The sequence below is a fragment of the Danio rerio genome, chromosome 12 (genome assembly GCF_052040795.2).
Source record: "Danio rerio strain M-AB ecotype USA chromosome 12, GRCz13ab, whole genome shotgun sequence".
Taxonomy (NCBI): domain Eukaryota; kingdom Metazoa; phylum Chordata; class Actinopteri; order Cypriniformes; family Danionidae; genus Danio; species Danio rerio.
The window spans coordinates 21,326,038-21,346,425 of record NC_141032.1 but is presented as its reverse complement, the minus strand read 5'-3'; the positions used below and the strand labels follow the sequence as shown (position 1 = coordinate 21,346,425).

General features: G+C 35.1%; 2 protein-coding genes across 21 annotated transcripts in view; one reads left to right on the top strand and one right to left on the bottom strand.

Moving 5' to 3' along the window:
- gucy2cb (guanylate cyclase 2Cb) overlaps nucleotides 1-616 on the top strand; it is a 29,262-nt gene extending 28,646 nt beyond the window's left edge. For all 5 annotated transcript variants that reach the window (XM_087276118.1, XM_087276116.1, XM_087276115.1 and 2 more), the window contains one exon: nucleotides 35-616. In XM_087276118.1, coding sequence (XP_087132244.1) covers nucleotides 35-233 — 199 coding nt within the window. In that variant the 3' untranslated portion in view covers nucleotides 234-616. The remainder of the gene's footprint in view (nucleotides 1-34) is intronic.
- The window catches only part of kctd17 (potassium channel tetramerization domain containing 17), a 29,035-nt gene continuing 9,260 nt past the window's right edge, over nucleotides 614-20,388 (bottom strand). The window contains exons 2-8 of one of the 16 annotated variants that reach the window (XR_015504038.2): nucleotides 14,473-14,581; nucleotides 10,320-10,411; nucleotides 9,917-10,063; nucleotides 7,503-7,628; nucleotides 7,144-7,278; nucleotides 4,304-4,509; nucleotides 614-2,469 (exon numbers count right to left, since the gene is read on the bottom strand). Coding sequence is in view for 11 of the 16 variants with exons in the window: in XM_087276198.2 (XP_087132324.1) it covers nucleotides 7,168-7,278; nucleotides 7,503-7,628; nucleotides 9,917-10,063; nucleotides 10,320-10,411; nucleotides 14,473-14,581 (585 nt within the window). In the remaining 5 variants the exon portion in view is untranslated. Of the gene's footprint in view, nucleotides 4,510-7,143; nucleotides 7,279-7,502; nucleotides 7,629-9,916; nucleotides 10,064-10,319; nucleotides 10,412-14,472; nucleotides 14,582-20,388 lie in introns of all 16 variants that reach the window. The other 15 variants (XR_015504039.2, XR_015504040.2, XR_015504041.2 and 12 more) reach the window with 15 other exon arrangements.

The following is a 20,388-nucleotide window of genomic DNA, read 5'->3' as shown; positions in this document are numbered from 1 at the left end:
TAAAATGTTTTCTACAACCTGAACTCTCTGACAGGGAAAACTTCCAGAATCTGCAGCAAGACCTGTCTGAAATGATTAAGACGTGTCTGCAGAAGCGTCCGTCTGGCCTGTGGAGGAGGAAGACTCTGTCAGCACGTCACAGGAAGCTCATGGTCGGAGTGGAAATGGAGACCACAGATCAGCCAGAGTACCTTCATCTGGCCACTGGTGACTTTCTCAGCACATACCTGTAAAACAGACCTGAACAACACACTGACACATCTGCGTTTGGATTTCAATTCAAATCCCAGCTGCATGTAAATACTGTATAAATGGATTAATAGTTTTAAAAGGCATTTCTACTAATGTCTTTAGATAGCCACCTTTATTAGTTTCATCAAGTCTTATCTAGAACTTCAGTTTGATATTTATTTTGACTAGTTGTGCTTTTTAAACTGAACAGGCAAACCAGTAAGCTAAGCTTTAATTACAGATGCATTACCATTCAATTATATGAAACTGTGGACAACAACTGCAGTGTATCTGCTGCTAGTATACTCTATGACTGTCCGTGTAGCATAAGTGTGTAACAGTATGTTTCCAATGAAATAATAAATGCTTCACACATGAACAATTATTTTTTTGAAAAAGAAACTAAACTTTATTTGAAGAATTTTGGTAGCTATTTACACAATAATGCTTGCTTGAACATCTACTTCATGATTGTTTTCGTTGCTAAAGATATTCTCCTGACTAAATAGTCAAACATTAATCCAGTTTTCTTTGGTGTACATAAACTATTAAGGGTCTGTGCCAGATTAAAACAAGCCCCCTTTAGACAAAAAGAGCATTACTGAACTTGAGGAGTTTGTTTCAACAGGCTTACTGTGCGCTCAATGCAATGTAAATATAGTTTACAAATAAGTACATATGTAAAGAAAAAACTGAATAAATAACAAAATTCAACACCATGAAAAAGAGAAACAACATATTCCTTTTCAGTTAATAAATATGGAAAAGCTCAAAGTGGAAATAGGGCATACAAACCGCTTATAAATAATAGAGAAAATTGTCACAAAAACCAAAGACAAAACAAACTGTGCCCTGACAAGTAACATAATCTGACATTTAGCAAATAAAAAAGAACACATATATGGCACAGTATGATCAAAAAAGTCCAAGGCCTTGAGAATGAACACATAAAATATACAACTTGAAAAGCAAAACACATTTCTGAAATCTATTGCAATAGTACAACTTGTTCAACACACCCAGTACAAAGTTTAAAGAGACTACTGTACTGCACTGACACCAATAAGATATGTATCAAAAACTTCTGCTGCTTCTACTATCATGTACACACACACACACACACGTTTGTTAATGGAGTAAATGATATCATCTCTGTTTCATGCATGTCACTATTCTCAGTCTAGTTTTTATGCCTACAGTTCTTGAAGACAGTAGCAGAATCGATCGACCCAGTAACTCACTGAACTACAAAATTGTGCTGCAAATGCCTGTTTCCTCTGTATAAATGCATTAGAATCAGATTACACTGTGATACTGTTTACAAAAAGATCTTTTCAACTCAAATTTGACTAATAATTCTGTCAATGAACCATGACAGAAAAATATTTTGCCTGTTCAAATGTACAGTGGCCCCAAAAAGTCACCATGAACACTTGAGTCACATTTAAAAACAAAGAACTTCATTGCATTCAAGAGAAACAATTGATTCCCTCGCCAATCTTTTCTCATTACATTTAATTGACAAACTCTACTTGGTTAGCTTTTCTGTGATTAAATCCAAAAACATTCATGCTTACTGTGGCAGAAGTGAACACAAATGTGTTTTTAGGGGCACAGTATTTATGCAAACTTGTGCAAAACCACAACATATTTAAGAAATAAGCTTAGGCATGTAAATGAGCCCACAGCACATACAAATTTTGCACAGCTCAAGGCTAAATTGAGCTAAAGGTGCTTGATTGAGTTGTAGAATTGAGGCATGTTGATTTGAACGATTTCGATTGCCAGACTTAAACGCCATTCACATGACCAGCAACACGCAACCATTCATTTCAATGGCGAGCTTGTGATTTTTGTCAATCTCAGGCTACGCGAACAACAGCGAGTATTGGCAACTTTAAGCAAATAAAGAGTGACTTTAGGGTGCAACAGCCAATGGAAGCATCAGTAGAGCTCACGTGATCCTCTCTCAGCCATATTCTCAGTGCTGCAGACCTACATCTTTGCAATTAAGCATTTCATGTACTGATTCTGTTTATGTTTTGTGGTTTGATAACCACAGTGTTTATATATAGCTGAAAAAACTCATTAACTGACTGAGAATATCATTCAAAAACATTAACTAAAGTAACCTCAAGGTGGGAATGCCCACTAGAGACTTCAATCGCCACCCAGGAAGAAAAGCAGCTACGAAGTCACTGGTAGTGTGAACGGAGCTTCCTTCAGAAGAAATTGAACCTTAAAAGGATAGTACACACAAAAATAAACATTAGTTCACCCCCCACTTTTCAAACATGTTTGAATTTCTTTTTGTTGAACACAAAAGAAGATATTTTGAAGAATGTTGGAAACCAGTAGCCACTGACTTCCAATGTAGCTTTTCAATGAGCATGAATACAAATTATGCACACAACTGAATTAGATATATTTCATCTGATAAGAACAAATATGCCTAAACTACAGTGGTAACATGTTTGCTGATATATTACAGTATGCAAAAAAATTAAAAAATAAATAAATCATGTAATAACAAAAAACAGTGGCATTAATAGACAAACCAGCAGACTGAACACAGTAAAACATCAGAAACGTTGTTTTGGTCATTCTAAAAGGCCTTACCCAAAGACTGCCATTGTTATTATTACCTACCAGAAGCATCTTGAGCATCCCATAGACGGGTTGCAGCTCTAAAAGCCATTGCACATTCATTGTGTTTGTCTTCATCTTCTGAGACTCAATTCATTTTATATACAGTTGAAGTAAGAATTATTAATTAAAAATAATAATAAAAATTCTATTTTAAATATTTCCCAAATTATGTTTAACAGAGTAAGGAATATTTTACAGTATGTCTAATAATATTTTTTTCTTCTAGAGAAAGTCTTATTTGTTTTATTTCGGCTAGAATAAAAGCAGTTTTTTTATCCTCCAAAAGCCATTTTGAGGTCAATATTGCTACATCCTTTAAGCAAAAAATGTGTCCGATTGTTAACAGAACAAACCATCCTTATACAAAGATAGTTTAATTATCTAATTTACCATAACCTGTAGAATTAACCTAGTTAAGCCTTTAAATTGCACTTTAAGCTGATACTAGTATCTTGAAAAATAAATAGTACGGTATTATATATACTGCCATCATGGCAAAGAAAGGTTATTATAACTGTTATATTTAAACTAAAATCTTCTTTCCATTAAACAGAAATTAGAGGAAAAAACTAAATAGGGGGCTAATAATACTGACTTCAACTTTATAAGGAAAAAGGTTCACGGTGAAAGGTTTCCTAAGAAAGAAATTTCCATTTGTCTCTTTGACATTTGGCAACGGTTATCAGGAAGTGATGATTTTGTTCTCTTAAAGTTTTTTCGCAAATGTTTTATGCAATTTCAGGTTTGCACATGAATCTAATCGCATCTTTGGATTGAATCCAGTTTCCAACATTTTTCTAAATATCTTCTTTTGTGTTCAACAGAGAAAGATATAAAAATCAAAGATTTGTAACCACTAGAGTGAGAGTAAACGGTGATTAAATCTTCATTTTTTGGATGAACTATCTCTTCCACACATGTGACAGTATAAGCACGTTAGCTGAAAATAAACTAACTTCATTAGAAGTAAACGGGACCTATTCAAAATCTTCAAACAGCATACAAACACAACCAAAATGTTCAGGAGCCCTATTAAATCTAGCGACCTCCAATGAAATCATGACCTTCTAGCCGGCGCCAACCACTATCGAAATGAACTGCCACAGATTGTAAATGGGGTAAAGTGGACCGCTGGTGGTCTGCCAGCCTGGAGCTGCTGGCACTTTACCCAGAGCTGATGCTAGATTAACAGGACATGGTCTGAGTATACCACAGTAAATGTGCAAAACCTAAACAGTAGATGCAGTCTCCTATCCACACAGCCTTTATATTATAAATTACAAATTCTATTTCTGACCAATCCCAAGTTGTTTAAATGCATGATTTTAACTTGAATATCCCATAAATAACTAGGTTGCACTCTTTGGTAAAGGTCATGTACTAAGTTGCTAACTTTCTATGTAACTGTGTCTTTTCCTAATACCTCAGGTGCCTTTTGTTGAATTTGTTTAATTTCTTTTTTTGCTGCTGGTTGTGAAGGTCTTGTTTTCCGCTAATACCCGTTGTTAAAGTCACCAAATCTAAAAAAGTATGGCTATAAAAACAGCATCATGAGCACATGATAAAATGGTTATCTAAAAAAATAAAGTTCTTTGTATTCTACATCCGGGACCCATGGATCTGGAACAGCTGAAAAAGAGTTGAAAAACATATTAGTGTCACAGCAATGCAGCTCTGTCCAAAAGGTTGAGGTCAGTAGTTTTTTTATTACATTTTTATATTTATTACATTTTTTTCCTAGCAAAAATATTAAGCCCCGTCAATTTTAACCATGATTTACAGAAGATACCTATTATAATGTAGGTGGAGATAAAGTTTAGAGTTTTTTTTTTTTAAATATAATACTAATTTGATGACATATTAAATTACTCTTTTTAAAGGCGGAGTGAACAGGAAATAGCTAAAATGTTTATTCCAGTATGCTGATGCGCTTCCAATAGACTCTGCACAGCTAGTGTTTTCAGCCAGCAATAAACTTCTGGTGCGAGCTTAATGCTACTGATTTCAGTTTCACAAGGTTCCTTTTACAGCATCGATGTTGTAATATAATTAAAATATAACGAGTTAAATAGACTTTTAAATAGGCTTTTTTAAAATAGACCAGTTGGATAGCATTTTAGTTGTTCTAGCGTAAAACTGTTAAAAGAAACTCCATTGAAAATACTGAGGTAAAATAAATGTACATATTTAAAGACATGGCAGGGGAAAATATAATTTAATGCAGAGCTTCTTGTGGGGTCTGAGACCCACTTTATATTGTATATCTTACAGATTGTGAAGATCACTGATTTTTAAATTAATCAGATCTTAAATGTGACAATTTTATAATGCAAGACAGTTCACCGGAAGCGCTTGGGCTGGCTGACTGAAAATTAAAAGTCTGTGTGCATAAACCCTCACTGAAATAGAATTTTTCTTTTTGCGAATCATTCGCTCATTGCAAACTAACCGTACGAGAGGCTTAAGAATGTGGTTAAGAATATTGCGACTGAAACTGTCAAACTGACATCAACAGAGAAGGACCACTACGCTAAAGATGTCAGCAAAGTGTCAGACTTTGAAGATTACCAAAACAAAATTTCGGTTAATTAACTTGAATCAATTAATTTCAAATATCAAATAATTTCATACAGATTTTCAGGATCATGGTGCACATGGAGCATTATTTCACCCATATTTTGACATCAGTCATTTTACTTCACTATTTTACATTTAAATGCCTGCCACGCAAATAAAATTACTTTTGCAAATGCAATTTTAATTGAAACCAAAATCAAGTCATTTTCTCATTTCAATTATACGCAGTGCTTTTGAAACTTCTTTTAAGAACCTAAAAATATTAAGCAGCTCAACTTTTTTTTTCAACATTAATATAAATAAAAATAATAATAAAAATAATCGACATATTGGACTCATTTCAGATCATGTGATACTGATGACCAGATTAATGATGTAAAAAATTCAACACAATTCATGACAAGAATTAAATACATTAAAATATACTTACATACAGTTATTTAAAATATATTACTGCTTTGATTAAGGCCTAATTCCAATTCTATTTCTGTTTTACTAATGGCCAAAAAAATATTAATTTGTGCATCTCCTGACTTATGGCTGTTGTAGATGGTGTATTCTGGGAAATTTTTATACCCCTTGGTTTCGAGTGTAGTCCTGAAAAATCTCAGTTTCAAGGGCTATCTAGCCCTTCCCCTTAGCCCTACGCCGTCAAACTAAAAAGAACTGGGACACTCCTACCCCTTCACGTGAATGCACAAAATGAGGAAAAGAATTAAGGGGAAGGGGTAAAGGGGTAGAACTAGGATTGGGCCAAATGCAAACCTGATGAGTGACGCATTTAAAAAACATTTTTAAAAAAAAGCTTATGACCCCAAACTTTTGAACGGTAGTATTAACACAAAATCTCTAATGATTTCTGATAATGACAGAGTGTGAAATAAGCCTCCGCTCCTAGTATGCTCCATGTAATTATGACAGATCGTTTTTGCTGAAGATGTGGATATGAGTGGGAATGGCAGTGACTCATGGGCAATTTATGGAACAGACGCTGTGCTAAATATTAAACAGTCATTCGGTTGAGTCATTCGGTCACCATTTCTGGTCTTGTGACCTTTACTAAAAACCCCATTTTAAAATGACATCTATTCAAATTGATATTCACAGCTCAGTACCAAGCAACAGTTTGTCTGCACACATTTTGTTCAAAATAACTACATAAAGGGATAGTTCACCCAAAAATGAATATTTACTCACGCTCATCCTTTTTGAATTCTTTCTGCTCTTGAACACAAAAGAAAATATATCGAAGAAAGCTAAAAACTAGTAACCACTGACTTCCACAGTAGGAAAAACAAATACCATGGAAGTTAATGGTTATGGGTTTCCAGCAAGATATCTTCTTTAGTGTTCAAGAGAAGAAAGAAACTCATAAAGGTTTGGAACAAGTGAAGTATCCCTTTAAAAAGGAAAATCATGCTTGGTTTTTGCTAGGAGATGAAGGTTATTGCATTTCATTGCAAATTGTCCTCATAAAAGACGAGTGAAACTATCCATACAAGTGCTTCTTGAATATTTATAAATCTGAAGACCATTTTATTAGCCAAACAATGGAATATGCATGTAGAATCATTTCTTTGTTTATCTCTAATGTAGTGCACTGAGATGCAATTCACCAACACTCTCTGACTTGTAGAGTTTTGTGGATCTACCACTAACACAACCAACACGACAGCATATCCTCACCAATTCCTTTGACTCAAGTTTCTGCTAATCTCTAATCCACTCATTGGGGGATGAATTTCTCTCTCCCTCTTCCCGCTCCTCCTCCTCCACCTCCTCTTCCTCCCTCGCTCCATCCTCCTCTTGTGTGTCCGACGTCTTGTTGTTTTATGAATGGACAACAGGATGAACAGAAACCAGCACGACAGATGATGGCATAGCAAAAAAAATTGAACAAATCATGAATTTGTGTAGTAGAAATGATCTTAAAGCTGCTGATGTGGAATGAGATGGGAAGTGTGCATGTTTTTGTGGCACTGGCAGCTGTGGTTACAGTGAATGTGAAGTGCTATGGCTGTGTATGTGTGCGTAGGAGCTCCAACCTTAGTTTTGTGGCTCTGCTCGGTCCCCAAACCTCCAGCCGAGGTGTGTAACTCTTTTGACACCACACAGAGAAATTCAGCCTGGTCCTCCGTTCCGTAGCTGTAAGATGAGCCAATGTTCACCATCTTGAAATCCAAGAAACCAGAGAGAAAGAAAGAGAAAGAGAAGGCCTTTTATTATGATAGGTAATTAAGATCTGAGGATTGGGGTGAGGACCATGAAGGAAAACATTAACGTGGATCAAATGCCTAATGAGTTGCACCAAAAACATTCTTTTTGTGATGTTTAGAGATACGCCAAATTGGTCTAGTCAAAGTCGATTCGACAAACTAAAAACATCAGCCAACAGTGTTTTTAAAGGTCCCATGAAATTGAAATAAAGTTTTTTAGTATTGTGTGTTTTAAAGACATCTATAAGCTAGTGTGCTCTAAAACGGTTACAAAATTCGTTTAGAAGATATAAACAACACCTGCACACGTCATCATGAGGGATGGGTACCGAATCTCAGTACTTTATAAAGTACGGTATCGGTGCTGCATTATAAAAGACTGAAGTATCAATAAGTTCTGACGTTAACGGTCCTGCTATCGGTACTGGAGAATTATTGCTGAATAAACATTACTTACAGCAACATAATTTAACTGACCAACCTTTTTTAATTTGCGATATTTGATATTCGTCTGCACAGTTAGCAATCTCACATGTGAAATGCTCATTTTCACTTTCGTGCGAGAAGTATAAAATCCTTCACAGCTTGTAAGCTTGCATGACACCGACAATGCCTGTTGCAACAAACACAAGTTGTTTTCTTGTATAAACGGAAACGCAAGCAATCTGGTTAAGTGAAAGTGTCTTTTAAAAGTGCATTAACTGCAATAAACAGTAATGAAAATTGCCTAGCTACTAACGGTAACGTTACATTATCCTTTGTTATGCCAGCAGTCAATGACCTAAATTAGTCTAATATTATTAATTAATAAACACACACATTCTATACATATTTCTATACAGGAGTTATTATTATGGATTATAGACATGAAATTTATGTGGTTTTAAAAGTCGTTTTATTTTTATAAAGCATGACGGTAAAACACGAACGTCATTATGAATGCATCAAAACATATGCTTGTTTGTTGTTAAAATTCTTAATAATTGCAAAAAATACCAATTTGTGCATCTCCTGACTTGCATGTGCAGCCATGTTGCCATTGTAGCTGGTGTATCTACCCTTGGGTTATCTAGCCCTTCTCCTTAGCCCTACACTTTCAAGCTAAAGAGAATTAGGACACTCCCACTTCTTCACGTGAATACGCAAAACTAGAGATAAGAGCTAATGGGTAGAATTGGGATTGGGCCCAACTTTGAAACCTTCAGTACCACAGAACCTTTAAGTGTTTAAAGGTAGACCTAGGTAAACCTTTAAATGATGGTTTCTTTTTATAATTATGCATAATGTTTTCTACCGTTTTTCAATGTTATGAACAGTTATTCCATAAGACATTATAGATTATTTCATATTACATTATTTTGCTTTTTTGCACCAATGTTGTTTAGGTCCTTCAAAATATCTTTTGTGCTTTTTTGATAAGAAAGAACAAAATTATTGCAAGCTAAATAATCCCTTAAAAAACTACGTTTTTCTCACTGTAGAAACTGATAACTAGAAGATACCAAGTCAGAATGAGAAAGCCAGTACAAAAAGCAGTATTTGTACTGTAAAAGCAGTACAAATATTTGCAAGACATTCTCAGAATTGGAACTTTGTTGCAATCACGTTCTTCAAATGGAGAGATACAGTATAACTTGGAATTGTGAGGGGAAAAAGACCATGCTGCGGGAAATTAGGAAGAATAAAACTTGCGAGACGTAAACTAATAATAAAAGTCAGATCAGATATGCCATAAATATATATTAAATTCAAAAACAGTATGTGAGAAGTACCCGGATGACATACTACTACGGGCGAAATTCTAAACTGTGCATCCAATGCATGCTACGTGTATCCATGATGCACCACGATAGAATTCATAAATGGGAGTGAATCGACACAACTAATGCGTGTAGGTTATGCTATCATGATCAAATAGTAGATGTAGTATGTATGAGTTCCATTCATACTGCTCAAATTCATACTGTATAGAAAGCACTTTCTAACGGTCGAGCAGTAAATTCAAATTTAAATGCAGTACCTACTGAGTAGTAGTCTAGCCATAGTCTGCCATTTAAAAAACCATAATATTATTAGGAAAAAATGGTGCAACTGACCTTGTAAAATCCCTTTAAATAAAAAATCCAAAAGTTTATTTTGACACTTTAGCTACATTACTGGACTCTGAATCTGAGGGGAGAATTGGACACTGGGAGCATTAGGATCAGGGGAAGGGATATCAACTCCGTGTCAGTCCAACCCACAGTCCAGAGCAGTCCGGGGCGGGGTTTTCGGCAGGCGCGCACGCTGACCTGCTCAAACTTCCAGCCGTCCGACATGGTGGACACCATCTGGGTCAGTTCCTCTTCCTGACACTGCAACACCCGATACACATGCTTCGGCGGTACCTGCTGTATGAGAAACACAGGGTGAAAATAGTGCGAGCAAGAAATGCAGTGGGATGATGCCAATAGGAGAGTATGAAAAAAAATCAAATAAAAGAGCGAGAGTGGGCGGAGGACTGGTGGCTGTTGCATAAGCACACAAATATAGTCACAAATGTACAGTAGAATAAGAGATCAACTGAAATATAGTACTGGGAAAAAAATAACAGATAGAAGGAAGCAAATGCACTGTATTGGAGGCTCGATAAAGGTTTGCTCATACCTGCGTGGCCTTTGAGTCGCGTTCAAGAATCCTCTCTTTGATTAATTTAATCAGCGGTGTGATGTTGTAGAATTCTGCCTCCTCCAGCACACCTGAAGGCACAGACACACTCTTTAAAAAAATGTCGATTTTATTACAGATTTTTATTACTACGCGTTTTTCCAACTAAATAATGTTGCAAACTGAAGACAATGCAAGAAATGAATTATTGTAAATGCTACTAAGAAATTAAGAGGTATGTTTATGCACATCATTTTCAGCTCAAATTAAATGTGTGTTTTATGCGGAGTTTACACCTTTCAAAGTTCACCGTTGTTTTCACAATATTGTTGCAGTGTTCACACTGCGTGATGGATCAGTGACAGGCCGATACACACTGCATGACTATACCATTTAAATAATCACTGACAGCTTTGTCTGGCTCGCAAACACATAAAAAGTGATAAGGAAATAACTCAAGATCAGGCGCGAGACTGAAATAGTAGCCTGCATAACGTTTGCCATTCAAATGGTCTGTGCGCTGATTTGCAGCAATATATGGCAAAAATATGGATGAATATTTCTGCTTCGTTTCTGTTTAATGTTATTGTAACGCTTACTTCTTCTGAGATTGTGGTCTAGAGATCCCTGCTGCCCTGTATCTTGCTCTTCATTTGCTGAAGGTCTTTGCTGCGGCCTTTTTCCAGTCAGCATTCATTTCATAAACCTGATTTTAAATTTGTGACAGATATTTAGCATGTATCTCACGGCCAACAGCTGTTCTCTTAGATCAGCTCTTTAATTGTTCAGAATGTGTGATTATCATTCAAGTAAATGAGCACAGACTTTTTTCAAACGATTTTGGGCATTTTTCTGCGATTTCACAAAATCTGTTGGCGAGTGAAAACCAGAGCTTAAATTGTGCAGTGTGAACTCTGCATTTTATATTTATTTACATGACAACAGTGTTTTGTGAGCCTAAAATCAAGCTTTTAAAACATGAAACACATAATGTGTTAATGTACATTTGTACAACACGAGTTCAATGTAAGAATTCCTTAATTCGCTTTAGTTGGATTTATATTCGTGTGAAAGGATTTATGCGAATAATATAAATACATTTGCACAATAAACTCTGACATAGTGAACATTATACCATCCTTACATTTAGAGCTCCATGATTTTTGGTCAAATGAAGATCATTACCGGTATTTATTTTGTTGCATTAGGTTTTCAAACAAGATGCTTCGATTAAGTTTAAACAAACGTCATAAAAAATTTGGTAAGATATTGATATCATATGCTAAAATAAAGTTCAATATTGAGACATTTTTGATTATCCTTCCACAAGCTTCTTACAATAGTTTGAAGGAATTTTGGCCCATTCCTCCTGACAGAATTGGTGTAAGATTAAGTCAAATCTAAGTCAGATTTGTTGGGAAAAAAAAATAAACGGCGGCTAATAATTCTAACTTCAACTGTTTATACATACATACATACATACATACATACATACATACATACATACACACATATCCAGTTGAAGTCAGAACTATTAGCCCCCTTGAATTATTACATTTCCTGTTTATTTTTTTCCCCCAATTTTTGTTTAACGTAAAGAATATTTTTTTCATCACATTTCTAAACATAATATTTTTAATAATTAATTTCTAATAACTGATTTATTTGATCTTTGCCATGATGACAGTAAATAATATTTGACTAGATATTTTTCAAGACACTTCTGTACAGTTTAAAGTGTCATTTAAAGGCTAAGTTTATTAGGTTAACTAGGCAGGTTAGGTTAATTAGGCAAGTTATTGTATAATGATGGTTTGTTCTGTAGACTATCGGAAAAAATATAGCTTAACGGGGCTAATAAATTTGACCTTAAAAGTGTTTTTTTTCTTTTAATTAAAAACTGCTTTTATTCTAGCCAAACTGAAAACAAATAAGACTTTCTCCAGAGAAAAAAAAATATTATCAGACATACTGTAAAATTTTCCTTGCTCTGTTAAACATCATTTGGGAAGTATTTTTAAAACAAATTGTAAAAATCAAAGGGGGATAATTATTCTCACTTCGACTGCAAAAAAATATACATGCAAAACATTCTACCCACGCAGCTCCTGGCTGAGGTCTTAAGAAGTGAAGCGATTGCTCTTTGCAACAAACTATATGTTATTTACAGCTGTATTACCCGTTATTCACAGCTGGTGCATCCTCAAACAAATCCAAGTGCGTCACCTTGTGTGTGATTTTTGTAGCCGCGAATATGTCATTATGCAACATGGCACACAAAGACAGAATTTACATTTTAGGTTTTAGGTGAATTACACCTAATCAATACAGTAAGCTGACTCTCAACACCATTCGCAGTCTGTCCATGTTGCATAGCAACATATAGTAAATGGTGTAGAATCATACAAATTCAGATCTTGATCAGGTCAAATGAACATAGCAGTCTTTTACTGAATAATTGTGCAGCTCTACTTGTCCTGTTTACTGTTGGTTACTAGGCTTCCAATACTACAGTCGGCCGCACCAAAGTTAAGTTTTTTTTTTCTTTTTTGTGAACTATGAAAAGATTTGCTTCCAGGGTTTCTAGAAGTTAAATTTACAACTTTAAGACATTTTAAGACCATTATGAATGAAACTCGAATGGCCCTAAACGTTAAGGGTTTTTTCGAATGTTAATTTATTAACATTAATTAATAATACAAATTAATAATACAATAATAATAATTTAATAATTAAAACAATTAATATTTTAGTTCATTCTGAGCAAAAAAAAATAAATATTGTGTCAAAACAAGCAAGCTCTAGTTGTATACAGACACTTTATTTCAACATTACCATTCTTAAAATATAATAACCAAAATTAAAAAAATTTTTTTGAAGGTTTTAAAAACTATAATAAATTAAATGCATGCACAACAGTCTGTCCAGGTCAGCTCACTTAGCAGTAAATACATGGAGAACTTTTAAATTTATGTTAATTTGCCTAAAATTTTGTTTTTGATATTTAAGACTTTACAACGCTTCACACTAGTCTTTATCCATCTTCATGTCATAATAATCTAATCAAAAATCAAACTTATCCCTGGTTTAGGTGCTGTGCATATTCTAATGAAAATGAGCCGCTTCATCACTGCTTTTTAAAGGTCTATGGAATTTAAACAAAAAGTTTAGATGTTTGGTTAGTTTCAGTCTGTTCGTTTTAAGCAAATCTGATAGCAAAACTGAAAAAATTTGTGTTTATGAAAAAATATAAAGTAGGGCTTCACAATGCCGCAGAGGGTAGCACAATCGCCTCACAGCAAGAAGGTCGCTGGTTCAAGCCTCGGCTGGGCCAGATGCTGTTTCTGTGTAGATTTTGCATGTTCTCCTAGCAGTGTTCTCATGGGTTTCCTCCACAAGTCCAAAGACATGTGGTAGGTGAATTGAATAAGCGTAATTGGCTGTAGTGTATGTGTGTGAATGCAAGAGTGTATGGGTTTTCCAGTGATGGGTAGCACATGGAAGGGCATCCTCTGCATATGAATAAGTTGGCGGTTCATTCCGCTGCGATACATCGCAATGTGATCATATGCAATAGTCACATCGCAGGATCTGCTATGTTGAGAATTATAATTTGCATGTGCTTTTAAGGCCTGTGAGTGTATGAGGATTTTAAAAGCAATCAGCCATAAGAATATTGATTAGTTTTACTGAATTATTTGTACAACAAAGACTATCCAGTATTATTTTACATTTAGTTATTTAATTACTGTACCTGCAGAAAACCAAAAAACATAGTTTATTTCTTTTTTTTCATCATTGTATTTATGCTTGTAGATGGTTTATTATATTTTACGCATGATTTGCTTCCCTACAGAGTCATACCAATTAACTTCTTTCGAAATAGATCTATTCAAGTCATCTGGTGAAATTGTATTCATATTGTAAAATAACAAAATATTGCAGATTGTCTGATTTTTTACAATATCCTGCAGCTCTATGATAAAAAACCCCAAAACAAAACATTTTATATGCCACAATAACAATATAGCACCGATGCATCCCTAATTGTGATGCACTGATATTAAAATATTCACAATACTAAACAGAACAACATAAAAATAAATCCATTTGAAAATGCACAGACTGACAACAGTTCTGAAAGAAAACAGACCTTCTTCTGCCAGCTCCTTGTTATAAACCAGCTTTCCATGTCGCAGATAGTTGAGTATGGGACCAAAATAAGTGGGGTCTCGGTCGATCACATAAGCACCAGTTTCATCCTACAAAAACAGATCATCAAATACGTAATATTAATACATGTATATTTTATTCTCAAATCTTGTAACGTTTGACAAATATTAGATGAATCATAATTAATAATGCAGTAACAATAGGTAAACTCCCTATGTGAATGCATCACTGACTCAGTGCTGAAGCGCTTTAACTGATGTACATGATGCACTGAACAGTGAATAACCCCAGGGGCTAAAAATGTGACTTGGCACAAGAGAGAAAAGCATTAAAGGAAAGGGCATGTGGAAAGTGGCAGTGAGTGGAGGTCGCATTAGCATGGCCTCAGTCTTTGTCCCAGTATGGGTGAGGGTCCCCTGTCTGCAATGAATTAACCTTAAGAGCAGTAGTGAGACAGGACTCCATGTGGGCTGTAACATGCCCTACAGGAAACATTACACAACTCAGCCCAGGGCACGAGCACAAGAGGAGTCACAGAATACACACAAGCACATTAGGGTGAAAGAGGTAAAAAAAAGAGAAAAAAAGGAAAGGGAAAAATGTTGGCATAACAGCAGACTGAACTGAAGCACTGCAATAGAAAACAAAAAAGTGAGAGATAGAAAAGAGATTCACAGCTTAAATAGAAAATGAACATTCAAAAAAAATTGAAATACTACTCTATTATTTTTGAACATTAAAAATAACTTTAAACTAATGATTTTTGAATATTCTGAAATAAAATAGTAAAATGTAAAATGATGTAATGATTCACCGGAGGTGACGTGGTGGCGCAGTGAGTAGCACATTTGCCTGACAGCGAGATTCAAACCACGGCTGGGTCAGTTGGCATTTCGTTGGCATGTTTTCCCCGTGTTCGCATCCTCCGGTTTCCCCCACAAGTCTAAAGACATGCGGTACAGGTGAATTGGGTATGCTAAAATTGACCACAGTGTACAAGTGTGTATTGATGTATCCCAGTTATGGGTTGCAGCTGGAGGGGCATCCGCTATGTAAAAGCATTTGCTGGATAAGTTGGCGGTTCATTTCACTGTGGTGATCCCAGATTAATATAGGGACGAATCCTACAAGAAAATGAATGAATGAATAAATGAATGATTCACCGGTTGAAATAGTTTCAAATATGTGACGATTTAAGTGGTTAGAAACACTGAACAAATTGCGATTTTGAACAGAGGATGCGCTGTTTACAGGCGCAAACTCGCTTTACCTCCACATCAGCGGCGAGGAAGAGGTGGGGCGTCATAGTAAAATGACAGCAGTAAAGTGTGCCAGACAAAATGCCAACTGTGTGCAACCTGTGTGCAACACATGGCCACACCTGCTTTAATTATTCAATGAATTATTTGATTCTTCATTTTATTTCCAATGGGCACTCCTAGTCCTCCATATGTTACACAATATGTGCTAAAAGTGGGTCAAAAATCCCATCGTATTCTAACATTAAAACATTCATTCATTCATTTTCTTTTTGGCTTACGTTTTTAATCTGGAGTCACCGCAGCGGAATGAACCGCCAACTTATCCAGCATATGTCCAGCCGCAAACCATCACTGGGAAACCCATACCCTCTCACATTCACATACATACACTATGGCCAATTTAGCTTATTCAATTCACCCATAGTGCATGTCTTTGGACTGCGGGGGAAACCGGAGCACCAGGAGGAAATCCACGCCAACTAGGGGAGAACATGCAAACTCCACACAGAAATGCCAACTGACCCAGCTGGGGCTCGAACCAGCGACCTTCTTGCTGTAAGGCGATTGTGCTACCCACTGCACCACCGGGACACCAACATTGGACCAATTCAATCCATAAAAAATAAAAAGTAAAAAATAATAGTATGTTTAATCTCACCAAACGATTTTATTTAGTCCATTGCAATAATTAGTACAGCCAATGAATGACAAAAATAAAGTTTGAGTTTAAAAATTAACAATTTTATATATTTTTACAAAATGTACATTTGAAAAAAAATGATTGCATTTCACCTGTTGGAAGTACATGGCTGTTTTTATTATTTAAATGCTTAGATCAATAAAATAAACTTACTAATTTAATGCTAAATGTAATTCTAAAAAAGTTTAAATAAAAGTGTAGATTTTTTTTATTATTTTTTCCTTTCTTTTTCAAAACAGTTCAGAACTTTAGAGACTCAAATGGTCTAGGAAACGTTATACTGTACCATGGCTGTGGTTTTTCTTTTGTACATCTATTTACAATTTTGAAATATTGTTCATATAATAAATTATTTAAGTCAAGCAGCTTGTATACCTTAAATCAGTATTTCCAAATCCTGTTCCTAAAGGCTCACCAACAGTACACATTTTCAACCTCTCCCTAATCAAACACACCTGAATCAACTCATCAGAACATAAGAAGAGACTCCAAAACCAGAAGTTAATGGGTCAGATAAGAGACATCCAAAACATGTACTGTTGGTGTGCCTCCAGGTACAGGGTTGGAAGACTTAAATATTGATTTATTTATTTATTTTTTTAGCAAATACCACTTTCAACTTCACCTTCCATTTATTTTGGACCCTGATGAATGTGACTCTCATTGGCATGTACTGTACATGAATGAACAGAACACAAAGACAAAAAGCCAATTAACACATACAGAGCTGAAAAAACAATCAACAAACATATTCATTAGCAGCACAAAATATTACAACATTAATTAATTTTCACGTCACGACAAAACACACAGCCAGAAAAAATCCCATTTTCGAAAAAGCATGAGCAGCTGATATATTAGACAAGACTAGACATGACAGCAGGCATGACAACACCTGCGCATGACTCCTGTAGTGAATCAGAAGAGACAAACTGTCCTCCCGCTTGGGATTTAACAAGAACACGAGACCTGCACTGGGGGTTTCACTCATGATACTACTATATGTGCCTTAATCGTGCAGAAGTAAAGGCAGTCATGTGTGCTATATCTGTCCATGCTGCTCCTGCATTAACGTTTAACCCTGCAGTCGCACAAGGAAGTATAGAACAAGTTCCCGACAAGGAACTATAGCTGCATTCCATGGGGAGTAGCTGGTAGGCAAACAAAGAGCTTATTAATTTCAAAACAGAAGCACATAATCACCTGTGCCATCTAAAGCCTCACAGCATGCTAGAAGAGAGCCAAACTATTTATACATCAGCAATTATACTGACTCACCTTAAAAGAACATTCATACTATGAAAACATTTATCTGAACTCTTCCCCATCCGTACAATTCTGTAGTAAAAAGACCATTTCATGTTTACTGGTTTGTTTTGTGTAATATTTAAGAATTACATTTCCAATAATGATATTAGAATTTAGAGCATTGAGGAAAATTTATTTAATATTGAGTAGTTAATTATATATTTTCTTTCAATTAAAAAAATATTTTTATAAAGGATAATATTCTTATTTGAATTTTAAACAAGTTATTTGTAGTTTATAATATGAAATGCAGATGAATATTGTACTCATAAAACACATCTGTTCATGGCAAATCTAAAAAACTGATAATAATTTTACTCTCTTATTTTATTTCGAGAAATGTGACATTAGCATGCCTACAAGGCCCATTTTAAAGCAAAACTTCTTGCTTAAGTAGAACATAAAATATGAATAATGCCTTTTAATCAAACAGTTTGGAGTTCATTGATTTCAATTGTTTTTTACTCTTCCATTCAATAGAAAAAAAGCATCTACAAACCCTGTAATTTAACATAATGTAAACATCAGACAGGTAGACAAACATAAGTATTAAGGTGTAATAATAGACCAAGGTTTCATGGAAAGATCATATTGATAGTCTGTGTAACAAGACAAAACAAAGAATTTTTGCGTCGTCTTAGATGTTTTGGAGTATCGAAAAAGTTTCTTCAACATTTTAGGTTTGTACTTATGTGTGTTCTGCAGTATTGTAATTCTGTATGGTATAAGAGTGTGTCGGTAAGTCTAAAAACAAAATTAATGAATCAGATTAAATCTGTTCAAAGATAGTAGGAAAGTCTCTTTGAGAAAGATGATTGTTCATATTACAAGAACCTCGCAAGGCTGGCCAGGAACATCATTTTGAACGTTTTGAATGTGTTGTATCATGAATTTACACCATTAAAGTCTAACCTTCCCAATTTTTAATAAAGTGTAATTAAAAAAGTCATCTGTACATCAGGCTTGTAGTCTTGGAGCTGAATAAGGTATGCGTGTTTTTTTATTGTTTTTTTTTTGCATTTCTTTGTCTCTTTGTAAGTATTTATCATGCTGTTATGCAAGAAAAGTTTCAGATGCACGTATGACAATAAAGTTTTGTATTGTATTGTAAAAATATCTGTTATACTCCATAAAACGACTGACAAGCTACTAAAAAAAATCACATTCAAACTCAAAATATATTGAATCAGACAACAATGTCATAGAGAAAATTGTTCCGTGATAATGAGAGCTATTTGCATAGCTTTTCAGTGAACAACAGCTCTATGTAGTAAATGTTGCACATGAAATCACAAAATATAGGGCTCTATTTTGACAGTCAATGCGCAGAGCGCAAAACGCAGGGCGCAAACGCTTTCAGGGCGTGTCAGAACGCGTTTTTGCTAATTTAAGGATGGGAAAATCCGCTTTGCGCCATGGCGCATGTTCTAAAAGGGTTGAGTTTATTTTCTTAATGAGTTATAGGTGTGTTTTGAGAATAAACCAATTAGAGTCTCATCTCCCATTCCCTTTAAGAGCCAGCTGCGCCGCGCCATAAGCGCATTTGCTATTTACAGGACACAAAGTGAGTCTAAGTGGAAAAAATGAGCATTTCACTAGCAAACAGTTAACAGGTTTTTTTAACAGAAAACTGTTAAACAGAGCATCTACTGCGTGAGAATGAGAGATAATGGATCACTTTCATTTTCGCTCTTGGATAGGGAAACCTTTATGCACAGACATCAATTAGTCTATAAATATTTAATTGCGTTTGTTAAGCGCAAATATTCAGTTGAAAACTATTTCTAAATTCAGTTCTAATTTCCAGCAAATTAATAAATGAACAATATTAACGAAGTGTGCTCAAAAACCTGAGTTACATCCTAAAACACATGATGTGCCCCATATGGTCTAAAACCTGACAGGTGGGTAAATCTAAGCTTGTCTTTAATAAAACAAATATAAATATGGATATAATAAATAATACTGCTAATAATAATAACATTATACAAAAGCAAATTTGTTATGAATAAACTGAAAAAGCCTCCTGAGATGAAGGCATAAAAGCAGTGATTTTTCATAATTATAGGCTAGAAAATAATATTTTTTGTAATATTTTAATCCTTTATATTGATATCCTATATCTATCCTTATTATATCCTATATATATCCTTAATATTTTTTTTTTTTATATATGTAAAGATATTTGCCTATTGCTCTCTTGTGCATATTAAGCAAGTGTGCCGCAAGACTGCGTTTGAGTGAAGGTCTCGGCCGTTAGATCGCCCCCTGGGGGCTGGCTGCAGTACAAGTTATAAAGCCCGCCTCCTCCGTGTTAATGAAGGAGACTTCAGCCCAAATAAAAAAATTAATTACACTTGCAATAAAATGTCCCGAAAGATAGTTCTGGTCGATTAAGGCCCTGGTTATTGTGCTGAAATAGGTGCAGATCTTCATTTTTGTAAAAAGTTTGTTTTTAGCAGTAATTTAATGCTGGGCGTGTCATCGTGACTGACAGCTGTGATTGACAGTTTCTCAAAGCAGCTCGTCTGAGCTTCGGCAGAAGACTGAAGTGTTATTATTCGATTTCTGTGTTATTTTACCATGCCAAAATGGGTTCAGCAGTAAACTACAGTTTCTGACATAC